Below are 11489 nucleotides of genomic sequence, written 5' to 3'. Positions count from 1 at the left end.
GTAGTGACAATGTAAAGAGGCAAGCTGTGCTTGTTCATCTCACCATGTTCTGGGCTCAGACATTTCAACGGAATGGCATGGTTATAAGGGCTGAGGTCATGTATTCACATTCCAGACCCAAGAGGAAAAGAAACATTTAAAATCTCAGAAAGGGTGGACAAGATCTTTTCGATAATGTTTCAGTGGCTTCAAACTAAGAAAACCAGTTTGCCTTCTCTGGTAAATAAGCTATACTTAATATAATAGCTGGACTCAAATGAGATAATTTTTTAAAATGTGACCAAATGCAAGTTGCCACGCAACATGAGATGCAGAAACAGACTCTAAATTGGCAACATGAGACATGGACCCCTCACTGTTCTCTGTAGAACCACAACAGAAGATAAGACTCACACTGCAAGTTCCCAAAGGCTGAGAGCAAAGAAATGCAAAGAAATTTTGAGACAAAAGATTGAGAGGCAGCATTTTAATATATAAACAGTCAGGATAGGCCAGAGTCTTGCTGTCCCAGGTGTGGTGTGGCCCAGCAGTGTCAGTGTCCCCTGAGAACTGGTTAGAAATGTAGACTCTCCAGCCCCCTTCCCTCCCAGACTGACTGAGCTCTAATAAGATCTCCAGGTGATTTGTACGCATATCAAAGTTTGAGAAGAACTGGGCTAGCACATTATTAATGTAGGGTTCTGCTCTTAAAATGCGCTTTGAGGTCAAAACAAACCCATTTAAAGCATTTTAGATCATACTTTGCTTCATTCTCTCTGAGCAACACTGTCACATATCAGAGTCCTGCTCTAGGACTTCTGAGCCTCTCTTTTGAATCACAAGTTGTACTGACGTTTGCTGTGCCATTTGTGTAGACAGTCTTCATGGATTACAAATTGGACTCTAAGACTTCCATCGGCTGTTCCTTGCCCAGCACCCCCAGGAGTTAGGTTGTATGATGTTGTATGATAACTTCCGTTTTTAGAGATGATGAAAGCGGGACCATGACTCACTCAAGGGGCATTAAGCAAATTTGTATCTGAATCAGATGAGAACTCAAGCTTTTGAGTTGCCAGTGTGAGGCTCACCCAACTATGATGTCTTTCCTTTTTATACAAGAGGGGTTTTTTTGCATGAGAGATTTTTTTAAAAAGAACAAATTTATAGATAAAGCCATGCACACGGTGGCCCCTGGGATTGTGGAAGTCTAAGAAGGAGCTTTTCAGAAGAGATCTATGTCTGTGCAGAACAGGCCCTACTGGGCCCAGCCTCCACATTCCTGCTGCAGCCCACGCTGGCAGGTTCTGCATCCAGGAGCCTTGGAAACCTCAGAACCTCATGAGGGCTCATAGTCTGCTCATAAAGGTGGAGTGGAAATGATCCAGGATTACTGTGAGGGCCATGGGTACTGCTGCTTCCCAGGTGGCTCAGTGGGTGAAGAATCTGCCTGTAATGCAGGAGACCTCGGTTCAATCTCTGGGTAAGGAAGATCCTTGGAGAAAGAAATGGCTACCCACGCCAGTATTCTTGCCTAGGAAAACCCATGGACCAACGACAGAGGAGCCTGGTGGGCTACAGCCCATGGGGTCACGAGTTGGACAGGACTTAGCAACTAAACCACCAAGGATACTACTATGAAGAAAAAGGTGGCTTCTAGATGACATGAACCTACCCTGAGAAGGATGCTCACTCTGATTCATTTGTTTCTTTCACAGATTTAGAAGAGCTTATGTAACTGGGCTCTGCCTAAATACACGTGATGTGCTTCATTAGTTTGGATAATTTTCTATTTAATTTCAATTTCCCTGGAGCAAAGTGGAGCCACCTGATGACTTGGAAATGGTCAAGACTGTGTATCTGGCACTGACACCAATGTGCTTCTTCCTACCTCATCTGAATTTAAGATTTCTCTGTCAACCCCAACTAAACAGAGGCCCCAGTGGGATTTGTTCAGTTTCACCGGCCTGCACAGTGATTCTCCTTAGGTCCTCCAGAGAATGACTGCCAGGGCAGCTGCTTAAATCCCACCCCTTCCCCACCCCTCTTCTCTAGACATGCAAGTCCAATGGGACATCTTCACATATAATTGATTAAAAAACAAAAAGACGGTGCACTTTAAAATTCCATGTAAAAAGTATTGCTTTGCTACTGTGCTCCTGCCTGCCTGCTCACTACACGGTGTGGCAAAGGGTAGAGTCATGAGGAATTCGAGGCTGAAGATGTTTGGGAATTTTTTTAGCCGACACCAATGCACCCTGCACCTTGCACCCCTCTACAGCCCAGAGTTTTGGGGCTTGGCCTAAGGCAAAAACTACAAAGCATCCTAATGAGCAAAATTATACAACAGGAATGTATGTGCATATTTGGCATTGTTTCTTCTTTTCAGGCGCAGCCCTCTGGCTATGACCCATGCCCTCTCCACGAGGGAAGAGTCCAAACAATGCTTCTTCTGTTGATAGCTGCCAGCTCTTCCACAGCCCCTATGGCCCCAGGGGCCTGCCCTGCTTCGAGTGGGCCCGAAGCAGCCCTGCAATTTCCACATGGGCGGGCGATTTCAGAGCGATGGACAAAGCCGTTCGGCCAGCCTACAAGAGAGAAAGAAAAGGAAAAACAAATTTTTATCCCATCTGCTTCCCACCGCAGAAAGGAAGGGTGAGTTGGGAACCAGAGATATATACAGGGCATGGAAGTCTGTTTCAAGCATTCTCAGAGGAGAGGAGGAGACTCCAATGACATGAGGGTCAGAGAAACGGGCTCCCTTCAGTGGAAACAGCATTCACTCCTCGGAAATCTGTTCCGATGAAAATAAAGAAGTGTCACTTGGTTTTTAACACTTTTTCTTTTAAAATTGGAAAACAGAGGGATGAAAACAACTCTTCCATTATTTCATTACACAGACCTAAATGAGAGTTAGCCTTTTGGTGAATTTCCCTCCAATCTTTTCTTCTGTGCAAATGTGTTGTTGGTTTTTATGTAGAGGAATGATCATGTGTATCAATTTTGAATGTTGCTTTTATTTTTAACTCACCATGATATGCTATGAGACTTTCCCTGCTCTTACACAGTCATCAGAACATATCGTTTTTCTTATCCACTGAATAATATTCCATTATTTACTGAACTATTTTCCTTCTACTGGAGATTTAGGTTGTTTCCAAGTCTTCACCATCATAAACTTAGTGCAGAAAGCATGCTCCCATTCCTAATTATTTCCTAAGGATCAATTCTTCGAAATGGGCTTGCAACTAGGAAGGGCACATTCATTTTTACCTCTTCATATTTAATACCATGCTAACTTTTCTCGTGACAGTTGCAGTGCAAGGAGCTGCATCCTGCTATCTAAAGAAGCTGCAGGCAGAGCAACTCTCAGTAGGCAGCACCAGCCCTTCTCTGCACAGAGATGAGGGGAAGGGCTGCCATGATGCAGTAGACGCTCAGCTCCATGAGGGCTCCAACCCATACCCAGAATTATGAAACCAAAACAGCTCCAAAACCCACTTTTTTGGCAACTCATTTGGAGGCAAAATCCAACCTAAGGTTATCTCTGGTCCTTACTTAGCCCATTTAAATGTGTGAATATTTTTACATATTGCGACAAAACATTAATAGGTTGACACATGGGGGCCACCCAAGACTTACTAGGGTGCTCTCTACTGCAGATGGGGGAAACTACTTCCTAAAATGTGGAAATTCCACAGGAGCAGGTAGGAAGTGTTCACACTCAGCTAAAACCCCTTCAGTCTCTTTTCTGAGCTTCAGGACGGAGTCTAGCTGACACCAAGGCCCCCCCCCCACACACACGTAAATAACTATAATGTATGGCCAGAGGTCAAACAAGCAGCAGAGAAGCAGAGTGAGCTCCAGAGAGGATGACCACCCTGTGTGTATGGGGGAAGGGTGGGGGACAGGCAGAGGAAGCAGCGTTTCAGCAAACAGGCTTCCCCAAACAGACAAAGATGAAGTTTTCCCTGAAAAGGCCTCGTGACTCTTATCAGTCTTTGCAGCTTGGTATTTGTGGAGTTATTCGACAAATCTCAGTCCCCATGAGGTCAGCCACTGGATCTGGCCTGTTCTGCTGGCCCAGCCCCTGGCCCCACGCCCACAGTCTGGTCGGTCCTAAATGCACTGTTGAAAGAGGGAATGCCAGTGACATTATAACAGAGTATTCAAGTTGATCAATAACTTGAGCCACCTGAATCCTAACGAATATGCTCCTAGACTGGACAAGTCTGGAAGAAAGCAAAGATGTTTCTCAGAGGCATCTTGTGAAAGCCCCACAGAGGCACCCGGGGTTTATTTAGGCCTGTCCCCTGCCGCACTTCATCAACACGGAGGCTCCACATAACAGAAACACAGTGTGATTAACCGGGCAAGAGTCACAGAGCCAGTCTCAGGGGACACGTGCAACTTTGACAGGGCCCACCTGGAGATGACAGCCTACATCTAGGAGCTCTTCAACTGCAGACATAGAAAGTGGAGGGCCACATTCAGTTCAGAAAGGGTGGCCAGAGAGACCACCTGGGGAGGGTGTGTCCCTGAGATGCCTCTGCCCAAGCACTGGGAACAAGTCCATGGCACGCAGCTCTGGTGGGAGTCAGGAACAGCAGGTCCCTGTTCAGCATCACTGCAGGCCCAGAGAGATGGCAGGGGCTCGGGCAGCCAGCACACCTCTGTGTGTGTGTGTGTGTGTGTGTGTGTGTGTGTCTGGTGGGGGGTTATCTTTCAATATGACAAGAACTCAACAAGAAGCCACTGCATATCAGGAAAAGATGAGCAAGGCATAGTCTCTGCCTTCTAGAAGCTCTCAATTTAATAAGTGTTTTGGAGGCATTGCCCAAACAAGCCCTTCCAAGGGTGAGCCTCGGGGTTGGGGGCAGGCCTCCACCCTCACCACCACCTCCGCATCCTTATCACTCTGGCTGCCCCAAGAGGCTGGGTGATCAATTTCTCCAATTACCTTCCAAACTTGGGAAAGACACCTTGCTGGCTGTTCTGGGGGTTCTGCATTCACAGCAACCTTTAAATGTTGGCAGGATGAGAGAATCCAATTTCAAGACATGATTTCTCTCACAGTTTTCCAACGGCGTACCTAAGTCTCCATAGGAAACTGAACATTGGAAGGAGATGGTGATCATGATAAGGGCTGGACACCACCCCTCCATGCACAGCAGGAGGCACAGGGCTTGGTGCTTGCTGGGTCCCCAGTCAGCTGTCCCTATCTCCCACTGACATTTCTCACCCAAGTCAATTTGGGAAACTCCTGCTGGGAAACCTCAGCAGGCAGTCGGTGATTGATTGGCCTCTGTGAGCTGGGGTCTAGAATCTTCTGTGGGCCTGCTGACTGACTGCCTGGGCAACCCTGTGCTCGCTGGGCATCACCTAACCCTCTCCACCCTCCCCTAAGATGGGTTTCCGTCACCATCTCTGGTTTAGCTGCCCCGTTGTTCCTACTTCCCCAGCTTCCAGCCCTCCCCCAAACTGCAGCCAGCCTGGTCCTCAACCCTGGTAAGGCTCTTCCCGATCCAGCACTTGACTTGGATGGCTTCTCATCCGAGAAGTTCAGTACTTCATTATTCACCTATACCAGAGTTTCTCAGCCTTGGCACCACTGACATGTTGGGCCAGATAATTTGTAATTCTTCACTGCTGCCATACATTGTAGGATGTCCAGCAACATCCCTGGCCTCTACCCACTAGATGCCAGGACTGACCCCTGCACATACTTAAAACAGATGAAAATGTCTTCAGACACTGTGGGATCTTCCCCGGAGGGAAAAATCACTCCTGAATGAGAACCATGTCTCCCTTTGAGGACCAGTCTTCTCTGATTGGCCCCTCCTAACTCCAGACCTTCACCCTCCCTATTCCCTCCAGACACGGCCCGCAAATGCCCTGGTCCCTACTCATTCATGCAGTGGCTGCTTTGTATTTGCTATCACGGTTCACCTATTCACAACAATAACAGTTGCCATTAACTAAATATTTCTTAGCTATCTAATAGGGGCTTTACAAATGTTACCATATTAAGGTCTGGTCTGTTACTATCCTCATTTATAGACAAGCATACTGAGGCTCAGAGTGGTTAGGTGACCTGCCCAAAGGCACAGTTACACAGTCCAGTTTCAAACTCATGGGTGTTTAAAATTCCATGCTTCTAACCATCACTCAATTTGTTGGAAGAACCATGGAGTCTTCCTGCCACGGCTCTTCCTCCACCTCCTGAAAGCAGCCACTGAGCTCTCTAGTCTGCGGCAGACTCCGCGAGATAGCCTCAGTCTCACTGCCTGGTGATGCCCGCTAACCAGGGACTTGCAAAGCTTCTGTCCCCCGTCCTGCAGGCCTGCCCTCTCAGGCCTCCTCCACTGCCGTGGTTACCCCATGAAAGGGCCCTGGGCCTGTTCCAGATTAAGAGGCCACCTCCTTCAGCCCCAGGCCAACCCTGCAGGGAGCTCATTGACACACAGCCTTAGTCTGACTGTATCCCATCTGGAAAAAGAGGATCTTATTTTCAGAGCCCGCCACTGTTCCCACAGGCATTTCAAGAGGGTCTGTGCTCTCCACTGATCACAGAAATGACTTCGGACAGAGCTGGGGTTCAGGGGACCTGAAGACAAGGGGCGGGTCTGCCTGCTGCCTGAGTGTGGTGGGAGGGACCTGGCAGCTTGAGTCACTGATGGAACAGTGGTGGGGAGTTCAGAGCCCCTTTCTTACTAGGGGGCGCTCTTTCCCTCCCCAGGCCTTTGTCCCTTTTGAACTGTGAGGTAATGCACAGAAAGAGTTAGTTTCTATGAGTGTTCTTAGGAGTCTGATGGAGCTGGTTCTACTAGCTAACTATGTGACCTTGCATATGTTACTTCACCACCTGGTGCCTCGGTTTCCTCATAAATGAATGGGTGGCATCAACAGAGTCAACCTCATAACGTTGTTATGGGATTTAAACAAGATGGTCTGAGGTAACTGCTTGGTATGGGTTAACTCTTCACCACTGTTATCTCATTACGGTCACCACCACCGTCATCACCATCCTCATCACTGCCATCACCATCGCCTTACAAGAAGACTGTGTCTGCCGATGCAGCTTCAGGCAGGCTGTCTCCATGAAACGGGCCCCTCTGTAAGGTGGGCCACTTCCAAGAGGGGACATGATTTGCACATGGTTCCTTCCTCCTGCCTTTTGGGAGCCCCGTGGACAGCAGAGCTTCCCTGCTCAAGCTGCTGCCTCAAAGGACACACACTGTTATTGCCGTGATCAGATGTGCTTCAGGGCTGAGAGCAGGCCTGGACATAACCCCTCAGAATGGTGTAAAAGGCTAGAGTTTTGGGTTTCCCAGCCCCAAGTCTCTCAGCATTTACATGGGTCATCTCATTTAAACCCAAGAACAGCCTTATGAGGTTAATTCTGTTGCTATTGCCATATGTTTCCTTGAATCCTGCTAGCTGGCAAGGTACTTTTCAGGAAGGAAAGCGAAAGACCCACTTGTTAATTGCCTATAAGTCTCACCTTGTCAGTCAGGCTGCTGTCGCAGGCTGGATGTGCCAGGAGCAGCCGTACCATGTCAGTGTTGCCATGGCGACAGGCCAGCATGAGGGCTGACGATCCATCATGGTCCTGTAGGTTGACATCTGCCTGGCAGCTCAGCAGCGCCTGGACCATGTCCTCCCTGTCGTGGCTGACTCCCAGCATCAGCGCCGTCTGGCCCCCCTGCACACAAACAGCAGGGGTGTGGTCAGGTTGTGGCTGATGGGAAGGACCCCCTCTATAGCCTACGTGCAAGCAGGAAAGATTTCTCTGGAAAATGATAGTTGATCTGAATCTCCGTGGTATGGGACGTATCTTCCTTAGCCTGGCAAACTTCTACTCCTCTTCTAAGACACTAGTCAAATGTACATCGTCTCTAAAGCCCTTGACTTACACTCCAAGCGCAGCTTTCATAACACAGCACTTACCATTTGGTTCTGCAACATGTCAACCTCTGTCTTTCTCATGGGCTGTGACATCTTTGATGGCAGGGACTAAGTCTTTTTCATCTCTCTCTCCAGCACCTAGTACCAAGTACGTGCTGATAAACGTTGAATGATGGAATAAACGGAGGGCTTAAAAGTCAGGAGCATAGCTTCTGACTGCCTGCCCCAGCCTAACTTCCTCTAGGAAGCCTGGGATTGCTCTGAATGCCTCTGATATTTTCAGCTGAATGATACCCAGAACGCTCTTTTCTCACCAAGCTCTCTGCGTGGTACTATGGTCATCGCTAGCCCACAGCCATTGACAACAATCTTTCACTTGCTTGTAATAATCAGTGCACATAGCAAGGGATCAGAGTCAGAGAGTGAGACAAAGCTCTGGTTCTGCTGTTTCCCAAAGTGTGACCCTGGCCACGTCACTTGGTGTCCCAGAATCTTGGTCAGTCTTGGTGAGAGTATTTGTGAAAGTCAAATGAAATAAAGGGTATAAATATAAAAATGTGTGGTAGCTATTTTTTCTGATAATAAATTGATCATCATTTCCCTTGGATTTTCCTGTATATACACAGTACTCTTATACAACTTGATTATATATTTTGCACTCATGATTCTCTCCGGGGTTCCAGGCAGGTCAGGCGGGTCTCTCTGACTGAATGTCAGGCTTTGTAAGGTTGTAGGAATGAGGTAAGGGCTCTGTTTTCTCTCCCTTCAGATCCCCTGTGGCTCTGAGCACAGCGTCTTACAAGTAAAACATGTTGGCTGATGTGTTCACTGATTAAGGCTCCAAAGTGCAGTCACTGATAGATTATGTTTCCCTGCCCAGAAGGCCGGGGCTTAGAGAAAAGTAAGGGGGCTGCAATCAGAAAAAGGCTGGCCCTGTCACATACTGCTTATGTGAGTCTGGATAAGTTAACCTCTTGGTGATTTTTGCTGGTCTGGTAAAACAGGAATGCTTAAGGATATTACCTACCCCCTGGGGCTGTTGTGGGACCTGCATGAGGCCCAAATGTTATGTGTGTGAAAGTGTTAGTCACACAGTTGTGTCCCACTCTTTGTAACTGTAGCCCAGCAGGCTCCTCTGTCATGGGATTTCCCAAGCAAAAATACTGAAGTGGGCAGCCATTCCCTTCTCTAAGAGATCATCCCAATCCAGGGATCAAACTCAGGTCTCCTGCATTGGAGACAGATTCTTTACCATCTGAGCCAGTAGAGAAGCCCAAATGTTGTATACATTTTAGCTATTATTGTCTTTATGAGTGTTAGAGATAATGTCTGACCACCATGGGAATGTATCGTCAGGTGTCCTGGTTCCCCATTTCTCTGGAAGGCAGATCTCTCCAGAGAAGACTCTTTGCTCTTTGGTTTGCTTATACCTAGTCCTGAGGTAATACCTGTTGAGTGTACTAACCAGACCACAGTTTCCCTCCAGGGCCCTCTCTCCGAGTGTTATGAAAGCCAGCTGTCACATACAGATGTCTTCCTGTCTGCCCACTGCCTGACTTGGGACCCTTTCCTTCCTCACCTCCCTCCTGGTCTGGTTCCATACAATTTAATTCAACAAACATTTACAGAATACTGTTATCAGCGCGGTGCAGTGCCAACCCTGGAGATACAGAGAGAAATAGGTAGCTTAGCCCAGGAGACTCCTGGCCTCCCAGCTCACTCCTATCTACCCTGATGCCTGTGGCTCCCTTAATACCTAAAACCCCCAGGGGGCGCTGAAGAGCACGGCTACGCCGTGTAATCCCTTCCTTCCCTTGGCAACGTGGGATGGGTCCCTTATTCTCCTACATCATCGGTTTCTCCTCTACAAGAAGGGCATATATTTTGATCATTAGTGAGCATTCTGCCTTCAAGAGGGCCGATTGAGAAAAAAAGATTTACTATGTTTATGGAAAATATTTGAAGTGAAAACAGCTTTACTGAGTCCTATGGTGTAAGCTATAGGTGAGTGAAAACACTTCAAAAACCAGAAAGTAAGCTATAAATGTCTGATTCTTGCCACCAATAGGATTGCTATTATGTGAAGTGGGCAAAATGACTTTGCCATCAGGTTTAGCTGCAATCACTTTGGGCTGGGGTGGATAGCAGAGTTAAATGGATTGTTGGGAGACCGTTTTCTATGGTATCTTGGTTTGCTGCAATCCGGTGAGTGAGGCACTATCTGGCCTTTTGTTTCACTGTCTTTTTAAGGAAGAACGTACAGTGAACAGCATTGGAAGACAGAGGTAGTGTCTCCTTCAGAACAGAGGGCAGTCATGCTTACTAACCAGTATGGAAGATTTAGGTCCCCCTAAGCTCAGGGTTTCTCTCTAGTAACACAGCCCCCTCTGTGCACAGGGGTCTGCTCCTCCTCACACCGCCCTGTAGCTATCGGGACTCCAGGAACAGGTATAAATAGCGATGCTCTGACTACTGTTACCACTGTGAATACCACACTGGCCTTTGGCATAGGAGTCCTGTGTCTTCTGCCAGCATCCATGACACTGTGGCAGCTAACTTGTTAGCTTTAAGGGAGAGTACAATCTCAGACCCTTCATAGTTCTTGAGAGTGGGGCTACACCCATGATCACTCTAGGGGGAAAGGAGAGTGGAATGCACTCCACTTATTCTCCTCTTGGTCAAAGATGGGCAAGTGGCCTTTTGAAGAGTTCCCACTGTTCCATATGGAGCTCCCTCTGACTCAAAGCCCTACTGGCTAAGGGTTACACCTTCGTTCCATATTCTCAAGGAGAAGGGCCCTGCAGCTGAACAGAGACAACCCAACCCTCTGAGCTGCTCTGTGATTCATGATCCCTCTATGTATCACCTCCAGGGGCTTTCTAGATCACAAATAGCAAATGCCTTGTCCAGATGCTATCTGTGGGAACTTTCAGTTCAAGGAGTCTGGCCCAGAAGGAATCTGCCCAGTTTCAGCCCAGAACATAGATTACAAGTTCACAACCTCTGTCTCAGCCTGTCTGGGCCTCAAGAGGCTCCAAGGAAACCAGAAGTCCAATCTTTGGATAGATGCCACTTGGAAGGCCCAGACTTCTCAAGCTAAAAACTGGATCTGCATGGAGTTCCTCACCCCACTGGCAGAACAAAACTAGGAGGAGCCTGCATTCATCAAAGAGGAGATCATGTTCACTCCTCCTACCTGAGTAGCTTGGATGTTCACATTCCCTTCTCTTAAGAGCTTCCAGACGACAGCCATGTCTTCATCGGTCTCAGCAGAAGCCAGGGGAGTGATCATCACAGCAGTGTAGCCGGCTTTGTTCTGATAGTCCACGTTGCAGACACCTGCAAGAGAAACACTGACGCTAGAAGAGCTCTTAAAATGCCGGGAGCCAGGCTTTAGCCTGTTCAACAGGAGGCTTCCTGCTGGCTAAACGGCCACAGAATAGAGCAATTCTTTCCCAGTGGTAGAATCTGTATTCTACATTTTTAGCAGCCTTTAACAGTGGCTACTTTTCTTTACAAGTTTTCTGAGGATACCTAGCAAAAAAGGCGCAGAGGAGAGTCAGAGATGACCAAGGCCTATGATCTTACTTTATTTCCTAAAGTGG

The 11489-nt window shown here is 47.7% G+C and overlaps 1 protein-coding gene across 6 annotated transcripts in view; it reads right to left on the bottom strand.

Annotated features, from left to right (window-relative positions):
* Window positions 1–451: 451 nt before the first annotated feature.
* The window catches only part of KANK4 (KN motif and ankyrin repeat domains 4), a 69393-nt gene continuing 58355 nt past the window's right edge, over window positions 452–11489 (bottom strand). For all 6 annotated transcript variants that reach the window (XM_043877793.1, XM_043877798.1, XM_043877796.1 and 3 more), the window contains 3 exons: window positions 11081–11223; window positions 7481–7681; window positions 452–2564 (listed from right to left, as the gene is read on the bottom strand). In XM_043877793.1, coding sequence (XP_043733728.1) covers window positions 2460–2564; window positions 7481–7681; window positions 11081–11223 — 449 coding nt within the window. In that variant the 3' untranslated portion in view covers window positions 452–2459. The remainder of the gene's footprint in view (window positions 2565–7480; window positions 7682–11080; window positions 11224–11489) is intronic.

The sequence above is a fragment of the Cervus elaphus genome, chromosome 20 (assembly GCF_910594005.1).
Source record: "Cervus elaphus chromosome 20, mCerEla1.1, whole genome shotgun sequence".
Lineage (NCBI taxonomy): Eukaryota > Metazoa > Chordata > Mammalia > Artiodactyla > Cervidae > Cervus > Cervus elaphus.
The sequence above is the reverse complement of the archived record's forward strand: the minus strand, read 5'-3'. Positions and strand labels throughout refer to the sequence as shown.